Consider the following 13,489-nt stretch of genomic DNA (forward strand, 5'->3'; position numbering starts at 1 on the left):
GCGACTAAAACAAAATTACGAAGTAGACTGGACATAAACCACACACTTGAGGTGTCATTGTCTCCTTTTACCCCGAGATGGGACCGTCTGATTGCAGAAAATCAAGCTCGGGGCTGTGGTGAGTCGTCATTTTCATGCACTTTGAATTTGCGTTGTATCGTATTTTGAAGGCATTAAACTTTACCAGAGCGACAAGAGTGTTGCGACCAGATTAGACGCTCCTTGTGTTTATTATTATATTTCGAAAACACCACCGTTTTCATGTAGCTCATACCATATTATTTTGTTGTATTAATCCGCCACACCTTAAATGCCGGTCCCTGAAAATATTGTCTGACTTAAACCGGTCCGTGGGTCAAAAAAGGTTGGGGACCCCTGCTCTAGAGACCTTCAACATTTTTGCTACAGGACAGATGGACACCTACTACTAGGTGGGACACTGGGGTCTTTTCAAAAACATCATATTAAGTTAAAAAGCTTTGTTTGCTGATGCTGACATTTTCCATGTCCCTGACTGTGTGTGCCTTCAATAGTCCCACACCCTGCCTAAACCGACAACTCTCCAAATCCTGCACTGTAGAGGACTGGGTGATTGTGGTCTTTGAATGTAAGCTTTCACAGATAAGGCAGACGAGTATGTGCGTGCATACGTGTGTGCGCTATCTGTCAGCGCCTGTGGACAACAAGCAACAGCTCAAGCTGTCAGCGGGCCACTTAAGACCTGACACCGACATGCAGACATACACATAAACGGTATCACGAGAACGCCACGCTTGATGTGTAACTGCTCAACTGGCGACAAGACTAAACACGCAATTATTCGCTCGTCCTTTTGTTTCTGTCGAGCACCATCCTCTTGAGCCCCCTTTCACGCCGCTCATTTATCTGTCCACCAATCAATTCCAATCTCGCCACACACAATCAAGATTTCTTTTTCAGCAGACGACATTGTTCTTTATCAACAGGCTGAAGATGCTGATAGATAAATAAAGATACAAGTCCAATACAGTCACAGTTCGACAGCCTGGAATAAATCTCTGTGACCTTTGCATGCAAACACCTGGTCTCACTGATATTTGTATTTACAGAACGAGACCAAATGCCATGTCACCTTGCGCAGCTCTGAGGACGCCGCAGAAATAAGAACATAAGCCTTGGATGAATTATTGCATTCGAGAGGATTACAGAGTAGAAGAATTATGTGTATTGTCAGATGTTTTTATTTTTTTTACCGATTTAATCGATGTTCGCATGGAAGCAATTTATTTGTTTCAGTTGAACCCAAAGTCATTTGTCTTACTGAAAGAAGGAGAGGAAAACGTAGTGTCACAAAAGGCTAATGAGGTCCTTCGGGAATGGCGGCCTTTCAACATTTCCACAATCAATTGATGATTTATGAACAAACTGGAAAATCGGTCTCAATAAAGCCGAAAATCACCATAAAGACTACTGATGTTATTTTCCAAACACAAATGGCCTCAAAGTCATCTTTGTTGTTGACATGGTGGACACGATACTTTGTTTAGCCTTTCTACATTTTCTCAGCAACTAAATGGAGCGGCGAGACTGCATGCTTAACTAGCAGGCAGCTTCTACCTCTGCTCAAACGCATTACGCCTTTAGTGAAGATGAAGGCATGAAGTCCAACAGTGTACTAAATTTGGGAAACAGATGCAACAGAGCTGTTGGAACAAACTGCCAAATTTGAAACACAAACATTGGAGATGGCGTGAAAAAGGAATCTGTCACGTCCCCCTGTGGTCTTTGAGTGAATAAGAAACGAGGAATGCTTTGCAGCATCGCAGTGGTTCAAAAACAGTTTGTACAATTTTGTACAAACAAAAGCAATGAGCGATTACTTGAAAGTTATATGATTGTCATTCATAAATAAATACATAAATACATACTGTATGTATCAATGGTGTTTCTAAAAATAACGTGTCTTAATTTATCAATGTGCAGTTGAACGGTGATGTTACGATATGCATGGAACAAAGCGTCCTAATGGGTCGTGTTTTGGGGTTTTGCACTTGAGGCATGCCCCCGGGGAAAGTTAAATACAACAAAAGATGTCTTTTATGTGATGAAGGGCTTGCCTCAAATTATCGGTGTGATCAAAAGAAGAGAGAAAGCAAGAAAATGCTGTGCTGCTGTAGTTTGCTTTTCTTTAAGATGTTTGCTCTTCACTATATGTTGTTGATCTATAATTTGGTTGCGCTAATTCAACATCAAAGCTTTACAAGCCAGTTTTTTTGCTTCATATTTCATTTGACCATTTGTGCCAAGTATGCATAAAATATTTTGCTGCATTTTCGTGACTGTGAAAAAAAACACATTTGTTTTTAGGATTTGCTGAAAGATCACTTTCTTGACCAAATAAATGAAATTTGCACATGCACAAAACTGTAACTGATGCCTGTGGCTTTGGAAAACAATTCATGTCCAATCATATCTAAAGTGGAATAATTTATTTTTATTCACAGAGCAAGACCAGGTTGTGGGTGTATTTATTTACACTATCATTTGAAGGACTGCATAAATGAGATTTGTCATTTTCAGAAAAAATTAAATGAATAAATCTCACCATATGCTGGGCGCCTCGGTCCCGCTGATTTCCAGGAAGTCATACTTGTCTTCCAATAAGAAGTCATTGAAGACAAGGGCAATCGTGTCCCCGGGTTCGGCAAGGATTGACCACATGCAATCCAGATTGTTGTCATACTCAGCGGGGTAGCTGGGACTGGTTATTGAACCCGCCGTGCCTCGTAACGTGCCGCCGCATGCCCCTTCCGCTGGAGAGAGAAAAACGAGACTGGATGAATGAGATGATGTGTATGAGAGGGATCGTTCAATATCTTGGCATGTCTGCATTCTGTTTTCAGTTTATTTTTATCCTCTATTGATGGGCGATCCATTCAATTTCTGTCTCATTTCACCTCATTTGGAGGGCTGAATAATTACCGTAATCACAAAGATTACAATATGGAAACCATAAACAAACAACCCCTTGATGCGCTTCAGTCGGCCAGGCAGGCTTTATTCATTTAATTTTTTAATAGAAAATAACTATATAAATTGAAGTCATAAAGCCACAGATTTGTTTGCATTGTTGTTGTAATCTGATTCATGACTTAGCAATTTATGTCTACGGCACACTTGTTCAGCAGAAGATGCAGCGTGAGAACATGCAAACTCCTAATGCCAAAGCTGAGAGTCGAACGCTGAAACCTGCGAGGCAAACATTCTTATCACTACCCACCATGCTGCCCTTCAGTTTCACTGTGGATATGAAACCAAATACATCAGCAGCATAGAAGTGAAAAAAAAAATCCAAATATGACATCACACTGAGTGACAAGCCTCAACATTCGACACAATTTTAAAAACTGCTAATATAGGAATTTATTTGGGGGGGATTGTAGTTTGCAGTTGTTGCATCAAATCACACAAAATTGAAGTTCTGCAGAGACAGCCCCTGAGATTTAAATTCCTTCTCCACTTCCTGTTCACCCGTTTCTTGGGCAGAAACATGCACAGCTTTCTTCTTGTTTGCAGACTAATTGACCATTAGAGGGTTTTTTTGTCAGGATGTGAGACTCAATCTGATTCATTGAATGCTTTGTTCCATACAGTAGTTTAAACAAGACCTAATCAATACACGGGGAGCTTCTCATCTGTCTCCAGCCTGTGACCTCATGATCTGGGCTCTCCATTCTCATGACCCAGGCAATTAGTTTTATATAGTGTCAGGGTTATTTCTGGAGATATATTTTCCCCATGATTTAGCAGCAGGTAGACGGCGAAAGTGCTTATCTAAGTCAAGGATAAGAAATAAAGAAAGGCAAAGCGCAGAGCCCCTTTGGGAGACGGCGAAAGTGCTTATCTCAGTCAAGGATAAGAAATAAAGAAAGGCAAAGCGCAGTTACCTCTACAAAATGGTGAGGGGAAGTCCCACTGTGCTCCGCTGCCCGGTGATACGAAACATGTGAGGATATTATGCCCCTCCAGGACGAAACCAGACTCGCAGCTGTAACGGATTTTGTCCCCGATGTTGTATCGCGCTCCATGAATGACTCCGTTTGGGATGAGTCCAGGGGTGCCACATGTATGGCTGGGCAGGACTAAAACACAAAATAACAAGAATAGATTAGTGACATTATACTGTGATGACATTTCACTTTTGACAAAATTAGTGAGTTAAAAGACTGAAATGAAGCATCAATCCACCACCAGTGTCAGAAACCAAAAACATTTCAATGCTTGAAATGTTTTTGAAGACCTACCGTAAATGTTTGTCTCAATGTTTCATTTGATTACTTTTTAAAAGCCTCAGGATGCTTGTGTTCCCACCCTTCACATTAATTACATTAATACGCTGTTAGATGTACGTTTAACGAGGCCGGCTGTTCTAGGACCGGGGACCTTCGCTACAGGACGAAGCAGATTTATTTCGTAAATCTATTCAATCTTTATTTAACCAGGTGGTGTCATTGACATTGGAAATTTCTTTTGTAAGAGACATCTGGACAAGTTAGAAACCTTCAGACAAAATATAGAGTGAAATGAAAACAATTATCACACACAACGTTGAAAATATGATGACGATGATGACGATAATCTTAAAGTAGGAGGAGGAGGAGTGTGTAAAATGCACTTGCCATCTAGTGGCAAATTAATAGAATACAATGACCTAAGTTCGAAGCATGTGCATTTCGAAGCACGCGCACTACAGTGCCTCAGAGAGACCGCATTTCGCAAACCTACCATCAATTTCAGCAGAGATGTAAGCAAAATATCCTGACAAACGACTTCTAGTGTCATTGTAACACCTGCTGTGGTCAGTGATCCTGCAAATTTGTGATCAGTTGTTTTTTCTCCTTTGTGCATCTGGAGCAGAAAGATGGCAGTGAAACATGTCAGCCTCCTGTAACGTCAGGTGCGACCCAAGTCATATAATTAGCAATTACTCGACCTATGATTATTGAAAAAAACAAATGTATGTTGATGTGAAAGATTTTTGATGATCTTTTCTTGCCATTAGTTCATAAAATGTGCTTTTTAAAAAAAATCCCAAGATATAAACGCATGATTTTTGGTTTTGTGCAAAAGTATGATAATTTTTTCTCCTCAATCAGCACGTGTTGTCGCCAGTTGTGTTGGATGACACTGTGGTAGCAGCTACAGGGAGCTTGTGGTCTAACTGGGCCAAAAATCAATCTGTGGCTGGAGCCAACATGCCTCGGCTCCACAAAGAGGGCAGCGACACAGTCACTGAAGTACCAACCTGGAAAAAATCCAACGATTCTAACCCTGGTGTACACAGTGTGTTATGTGTGCTTGTACAATTGGAGCGTGTTAACTTGTTGAGTGTGTAATGTGTATCCAAATGCCCTGTTGTGTGTCTGTGTGTGTGCGAGTGCATAAAATAAAGTCTGTCTATGTTTAAGGGATACTCAGTTTAATCAGTTTGTGTAGGCTGTTCCAATTAAACGCTGGCATGGTAATTAGACAAAGCTTCACCATGAGACCCTGAGAACTAGGACAGGATGAAAAAGAGGGGCGAATGGTTGAGGAAGATAAGTTGACAAGAGGGAAGAAGAGGATAGCAACAGGAGAGACCGGAGATGCAGAGATGAAAAGAAGGCCATAAAGAAGCGACATCTTATCAGACTTAGTAGCTCAAATGGAAAACTAGGCGTTGAAATGAACTGCCTTGGGCAAAAAATAGATGTTTCAAGTATGTACAGGTATGTATGTATGATTGTGTCCCAAAGTCTTGAGGTCCACAGAAATACACTGTTGGCTTAAGTTCCCTTAAACTTGATGGGAAAAGTGTGTTTTTGGCCACTTGGGCCCCCATATGAGTAGCCCTTTCCCCACTCTAAAACAACTTGACTAACTTTGTTTGCATCAGTGGTCATCTGGTGCAACTATGACATGCAGTTAACTAGATAGCTATGCCTACACCCTGAAATTGTATCTTCCCTTTCGCATAGTCCTCTGCCATAGGCGCTGTAGAGAGCCTCGTTGTTGGCCATGAGCGCACGCGCATCTCTGACAGAAAGCAGAAGAGCAAGGAGATAAAAAAATGTCAGGTGTCACGGCCAGCATGTAGACAGGGGCAATCGAATGGCGGCCCAAGACAGAACTGCATTTACTCCATTCCGGAAAGGCTAATTGAGGTTTTAATTGTATGAAGTCGAGCATCTGAGTGACGTTATGCACACTCAAATGAGCAACTGTTGCCTGCGCAAACATGGCGCCTGCTTGGTCCCAAAAAACTCAAAGCCCTGACAGCACTGAGTGAGGTTGGGACGAGACAATAAAAGGACTCATGTGTCTCAGCCAAGCGATTAGTCACACATGGGTGCCCAAACCGCCTTGTGTTTGCCAGACTGCTGTGTTTTCAGGCAGTGCACTGCACAAAGGTAGTCCCTCATTTAGGGTAATGTCTGAGGTAGTCATCTGAAAGAATTGGGAGGGGCATTTGAGAAGGCGATGAAAGACACTGACATGCGCCTAAATTCTTGACGGAATATTCATTTTAATAGCTTTGCGCCATCAGGGACCGTCATCGTTTGGATGCTTCTGATGTTCTTATAGACAGTCAATGTAGGTAGGTGCACGGACTAGGTTTTTGAATGTTATTTTACACTGTTCACCAACAGGTCCAAGTTTGTATGGTTGATCCTACATGTGCATGCATGAGAGTTTGTGTATTTCTGGTGTTGTCCTCTAAGAATAACCAATGAAGCATCTTTCAAGGGTGTCCCCATGGGCCGTCCGTAGCCTGAGGACACTTTATTTTGATGTCATGTCAGCTCAGTGTGAGTAAAAGGTATTTATAGAGGTGAGGGGAAAACTTTCAGACTGATAGCATCAATTAAGGATCAAGGGAGTAAGAGATAAGGGCTGGAAGACTGAACTGGATTTCAAAAATAAAAGTTATAAAGATGCTTTTAAGAGGTTGAAGCATGTGACTGGCACAGATGGCTGATATGGCTCTGGGTTTGAATACTTGTGTGGCGCTTGCATTCCAACACAATTCCTTGGCCTGAAACTCAGCGAAATCGCTTTATCCATAAATGTTTTCTGCAATGCTTCCGCGGATTTATCGTCACCATTTTGAAGTTACACATTCTGCCATTGTCAGTGCGGTACAACATATTATTTTAGTATAAACAGGAAACGATAAGCCTACACTCCAAATTCAAACCAGACAATCAACAAAACCTGCCTTACCAATTTAAACCATCTCATCCATCCATCCATTTTCCGACCCGCTTTATCTTCAAAAGGGTTGCGGAGGGTGCTGGAGCCTATCCCAGCCATCTTCGGGCAGTAGACAGGGCACACCCTGAACCGGTTGCTAGCCAATCGCAGGGCACACAGAGATGAACAACCATCCACACTCACACTCACACCTAGGGACAATTTAAAGTGCTCAATCAGCCTTCCATGCATGTTTTTGGAATGTGGGAGGAAACCGGAGTACCCGGAGAAAACCCACGCAGGCCCGATGAGAACATGCAAACTCCACACAGGAAGGCCAGAGCCGGGATCGAACCCACGACCTCTGCACTGTGAGGTCGACGCGCTTACCACTCAACACCGGGCCACCCTAAACCATCTCATAATGTATTAAATAAGAAAAATGTATCATATGTTTGAGTGTCAAAAAATCTACCAACTCCCCCAATTAAAAAACATGCTCAGCCAAATCTTGCTTTCTCTCACTACCAATGACGTACAAGTGCGTGCGAACACAAGCGTGCACACGCACGCACGCACGCGCACACACACACACACACACATACGCACACGCACACACGTTCATTGTTTTCACCCTGCCCTGCCATGAGCATCCGCAGTCAAATTTCCTCCACAACCAGTGTGCAATAAAATCATTGTGCAAATCAAACTACCACACATTCATGCAATTTCGGACACACACACACACACGCACGCACACACACACACACACACACACACACACACACACACACACACACACACACACACACACACACACACACACACACACAAAACCTGACTGAGGTCATCTGCAGTACCGCTACAGTTTTCTTTCTCCAGGTATCAGTGTATGGTGATGCATATTAGCAATCCACATGCTAAAAATAGCTAAGCAAACATTATTTAAAGTGCTCTCATGGAAACACCGTGGCAGTTGCCGCCGGTTAAAAGCCAGCCCGCGACCGGGATGCCTCTATTAAGTTACCCCGCTGCGCAGTCTACATCAAAAGGCGAGGCCATTCTGCATGAGTAAATCAGTCAAACTGAGGCCGCAGAGTAGCAATTACGGCCTTTTCATGGTTTTTGATGCAATCATTCGTGCAGAAGGTGAATGCAATGAACGACATCAAGTCAGATAATTATGTTATTAAGTATATGATGCGTTGTTCTCAGGAATCATGGTCCAGGAATGTGGCATGTGAGCCCAAAACTGGACTCATGTTAAAAAAAAAAAAAAAAAAAGAAAAATCATAAATGGTGCTTCAAATCAAACCTTCCTACAGAGTGCTATGACTAAATAAAGATAGTTCACTCATTGTTAAGGTTGATATACGGACACCAAAGATTGAACTATCAAATAATTCCCAAATGACTTATATTGGCAAGTATGTGCAATATGCAGGCACAGTATACTTTTTGTTGTCAAGTTCCTGGTTGATGCAAAAATTCAGTTTGTAAAGTAGTTTCAGTGGAAGCAGAAGTTAAAGTACAGTTGTAAATTGTCGCAGATACCTCAAAATGAAATGACTATAATAGATGTTTCTCTGCTCGCGTAGTGCCGTCACATTATGGACGGCATGAAACTTGATCAAAAATATTGTGTTGTAATTTCCTTCTGCCAGTGTATTGGGAACAACAGCTTTTTAAAGTGGTGCATTTTCAGGGTAGAAAAAGCTCATAGTTGGGTGTTAGCATGTCACAGACAGGAAGAAGTTAAGGTGGCTACATTTCACTGGTCAAATGACATGCACACACAAACGACAGCACACGTCTCTGTGACGTTTATTTTATATGACTTTCACAATCTGCTACCTAAAAATTAGGTAGATTTTAATTTTTTATTTGTCTGACAACCACGTCAAAGATGTGATCTGACAAAAGCAGAAACAACTGATTCGATCATTGGCTTTGGTAGTTTAGTTGAGGTGAGGTTGAAGGAGAGTGTGAGTGTATGAGCATGGTACTTTCACCGTCTTTGCTCAAATATGTGTCGAACAAAGGCATGTCGAGGAGAGAAATCGGTTACTCTTACAATCCAGGAAAGTGAAAGTAAATGGAAATTGAATAACATCTGCAGAACCTGCCCTAAGAATAAATTGGAACAGATGCTGTATTAATTCCACCCTTAATTTCCCCTTGCTGGCAAAACTCACAAAGTTCATGTGTGGTTTCCCATGGCCATAAAGTGACCAAGCAGAATTCAGAACAAATGTCAAACTATGAGCATGTTTCCCCAAACTGGGATTTGACCAGCTGTAAGAGGCAATTTATCTTTCAGAATGCTGAACACCTTGCCATACCGGTGCTTCACTGCAACCATTTTGACCTGGCTCACTGAAAAATCCCTATTTAAAAAAAAAAATAAAATAAAAAATAATGTGCATCTTAAAAAGTTGAGCCGATGTTTTTCCTTGTCTCTCTCTTGCATTCAACTATTTGACCAATGAAGTTCAAAGTTAAAAAAAAAAAAAAAAAAAAAAAAAAAACCGAGAGTAAGCTATCCTCAAAAATTCTGACTGCATGTCCACAGTTTAGCAGCAACGGTTTGATCCAACTCGAAAATATGGATGGAAATCTAGCCAAAACATGGATGGAAATCTAGCCATTGTTGTGCTTTAAATTATTAAATGAATATTTACAAATAGAGGTATTGAGAAACTTTTACAATGACCGTGGCATGTATTTATTTTATGAAGTATTAACTAGCAATTTGAAAATCGAGTGGCACAATATTATAAAACACCGCGTGTCTGTAAAAATTAAAGTATGGAGTCCTCCCAGTTGTCACTGGGTTGGTGTTCTAGTTGAGAAGCGGTTCTCATTAAGATGCAGCTCACTTTCAACCATCACAATAAACAAATTGTTTGAAATGATGTGATGCATTATTTTCCCCCTCCATAATTTAAAACAGTTCTCAGGTGCCTTGATGATTTTGTCATGCGTCACCAAGCATTACAGACACTTTACTCTGCCTATTTCTTGTCCCGCCGTCCAGCAAAATCTACACCACTGGGCCTATGCCCGGCTTTCGTGCCATGACAACCAGGAGCGGTGTCACTTGAAAGTTATGATATCAAAGGGAGATTTCAGGAAAAGGCAGACAATAAAATATTTAATTGGCTGTTTAATTTCACACTCGATGCGTGGGCACACACTCGAGAGACATTTTTATGTCCCACCAAAGTAGCAAAAATACAAAGTGAATTTTCCATAACATGTCCACTTGTAATGAACACCTCACTGCGACAGTTTCAATCCCAACTAAAGATTTTTTCTTTGTGCAGGCAGATTTGCCAGAATGTGTGGCACAGACCTCTTGTTGGATATTGTGACATTGTGTAATTAATTTCCAGTTGGGCACAGCAATCGAGTAAAAAGTTTCAACAATTCTTTGTGAATGCTCACAATTCCAGCAGACGAAAAGTATTTGTCTGCAAAAAAAAAAATAATAATAAAATAAAACAGCCTTTGCTGGGAACCGGAGTTCATTCAGCGCTCTGTTTGGCTTTGGGGACATCATCCATTGACACCGCATCAGTGTGCAGAGATGTGGGAAGGATGCCAAAGCCCTGGAGCTAAATAGACTCCTCCATATCGATAGTACTCCCAAGGAGTAAACTTATTAACACCCTCACTGGGACTTTCCACTGGAAAATCATATGCCTGACAAAACCAACATGAAAGGAGCTCTGAAAAACTTCGGCTTTGTGTGAACTGTTTCATTCTTTTTACCTGTAAATGTAATGCAGTGGCGGCATGGTGGGCAACTGGTCTGCCTCACAATGTAGATGTCATGGGTTTGAATCCGGCCATCGCTTTCCTGTGTGCAATTTGCGCTTTTTTTTTTTTATTAAAAACTAGGCGATTTCATCCGATTCGGTTTCAGTCAAACTTTCCCGAACGGATTAATCAGGTAAGCAGAAGCTCCACTGTGTATACAACCAGATGAATAAGATGCAAACTGAGCTTTGGGAACACGTCACCTCGCAACAACGTTGTTCTTCAACAGAGATAACACAAAGAGCTAACCTGACATGCAACCTACAAACCTTTCGCACATAGTTCTGACAAGCTGCATTATCACAACCAATGATGTCGTGACAGCAGAAACACCCCAGCCGTGGGAGGATAAATACGCTACTGCAAATGGTGTTCATGCTTTGCCAAGCCATACTGCATTCGGTCTGTTTAATACCAACCAAATCTGTCAGTGTGTATTTATTTTATATGGCAATAAAGAGGGGGTGGGGGGGCAGTTATGGTGCAATTATTCCATAGGACATCCCTCAGAGTTTATACTGTATACATGTTAAGACGGTAAACAGGAGAAGTGGATTAAGGTTCAAACACACTGCGTTCAAAGTGACTCGCTTGTGTCTTGCTGTAAGCCGAGCAGCGTGTAACGGATACATTTCTGTATTACCTTACTGTAAATGTATTAAAATGTCCTAAGAGTGGCTTCTCCACATTCCCTTGGTGGAAATATATGATCAGGGCAAGTGACATTTCCAGCAGTGCTTCTCATCAATCACCCGCTAAACAAAGTAATCACTGGAGCAGCCACAGTCTGTTAAACACCAACTCTGCACAACCTTTCCTGCTCGACGATAGCGCTAAGGGGTCGCTAATATAGAAAGTCCCCGTGTGGCTGACAGCGATCGCAGATTGACCACGTGCGCATCAGACTTTTTGGAGCAGAATGAGAAACCGCGGAATGACGGTTAGTTTGGTGTAACTACCAGGAATGATTCACCTATGACGCCTATTCGATGAATTTGTTGGAATCCAATAATGATCGCGATTGCCATCGGCGCTTGAAATAAAAATTGGCTAACCCGCTGAATCGGAATGCATTATACGCTAACATAATTACGGTGGCGAACATTTTGAAACAATGTCGAAACGTTCAATCACAATAGAACGTCACCTCTTTCACAGAATCGGATGTGCTGGATGCCGCTGTCACCTCTGCGCATCAATTCACAAACCGCTTGATGGATGGAGGTTATTAACACGTTTTGATGTATTATGATGGGACTCCTTAGACCAGCTGTGCAGGTGATATGACGCCAGTAAAGCATCCTAGAACTGGGTTATCACATACAGTAAGACATGTAATGTAACACGTCTGGTTATAGGATGATATATATTTGTTATTTATTTTTCCTCCGGGAATGGGAGAGAAAATGACTGCAGTCGATCAGTGGCTACACAGTGCAGGTGTTGTAAAAAAATGTGTGTGTGTGTGTGTGTGTGTGTGTGTGTGTGTGTGTGTGTGTGTGTGTTCTCGCTATTGAAGCTTATTGATGTGCATATATCATTTTGACGTACTTGAAGGAATAAGTTGCAGTTTTCCACTCAGCTTGGCATCTCCTTGGACTGATTAATCACTCCAAAATGTGCCATGGCTTCTCCGGCAAATTCTGACGAACAATGCATCACATATTGACATCATAATGGTTGTCAGACAAATGTATTTGAGCATTTAATGTCAAGTTGGACTTAGTCACTCAAACCTTGGGTCTTTTCGAAGCAATCACACTCCAACGTCCTGAAGTAGGATTTCTCGGCAAAGAAAAACTGACATAACCACGAGAAATATGAATGATTAAAAAAAACATCAGAGCAAACCACGCAATGCTGTGTGACCTGAGTTTAGGTCTTCAGATAAATATAATCCTCAGAGGTGTTAGCAGCAAGGTGCCACAGGCTTGCAAATCTCATTTAGTACACGTGGGGCCGACAATGGCCAAAGTCAAGCGATGTTGCAAATAGGTGAGATACCTTAAAATCCCCACCAATATTATATTTTCATTTCTGGAGACTTTCGAAAAGACACCAAGTTCAGGTGCTGTGATGGATTAGAGGCCAGGCTTTTCAGTTGCTTGACTATCTGCTGGGGATGTTGAATAGGCTTCGGAAGCCTTCACTCTCTTATCTACTTCCATGTCCTCTGTGACAGAAAGGATGAATAGTCAAGACTTACATCAGCTTTCAGCCACCATGATGACAGTGACACACACCTATTCTCCCTGAAGGGCTCCTCATAAAATATATCTTGACTGGACTTGACTTGAAGAGCTGAGGGGTGATTTGAAAGCAGCTGTGGAACAAACTACTCCCACTACCACTACTATCGCTATTACTACTACTACTATTACTGCAGATCCAACGATAGCAAATTAAGATTTCAGTTTTGCTCCTTCAGCACGGCTGATGTGTCCTTGAGCAGTGT

General features: G+C 41.7%; 1 protein-coding gene across 2 annotated transcripts in view; it reads right to left on the reverse strand.

Annotated features, from left to right (window-relative positions):
• LOC109531522 (CUB and sushi domain-containing protein 1) overlaps positions 1-13,489 on the reverse strand; it is a 345,015-nt gene that overhangs the window by 165,708 nt on the left and 165,818 nt on the right. For both annotated transcript variants that reach the window (XM_019895847.1, XM_019895846.1), the window contains exons 4-5: positions 3,927-4,121; positions 2,585-2,792 (exon numbers count right to left, since the gene is read on the reverse strand). In XM_019895847.1, coding sequence (XP_019751406.1) covers positions 2,585-2,792; positions 3,927-4,121 — 403 coding nt within the window. The remainder of the gene's footprint in view (positions 1-2,584; positions 2,793-3,926; positions 4,122-13,489) is intronic.

Source organism: Hippocampus comes, unplaced genomic scaffold (assembly GCF_001891065.2).
Source record: "Hippocampus comes isolate QL1 unplaced genomic scaffold, H_comes_QL1_v1.1 scaffold80, whole genome shotgun sequence".
NCBI classification, from domain to species: domain Eukaryota; kingdom Metazoa; phylum Chordata; class Actinopteri; order Syngnathiformes; family Syngnathidae; genus Hippocampus; species Hippocampus comes.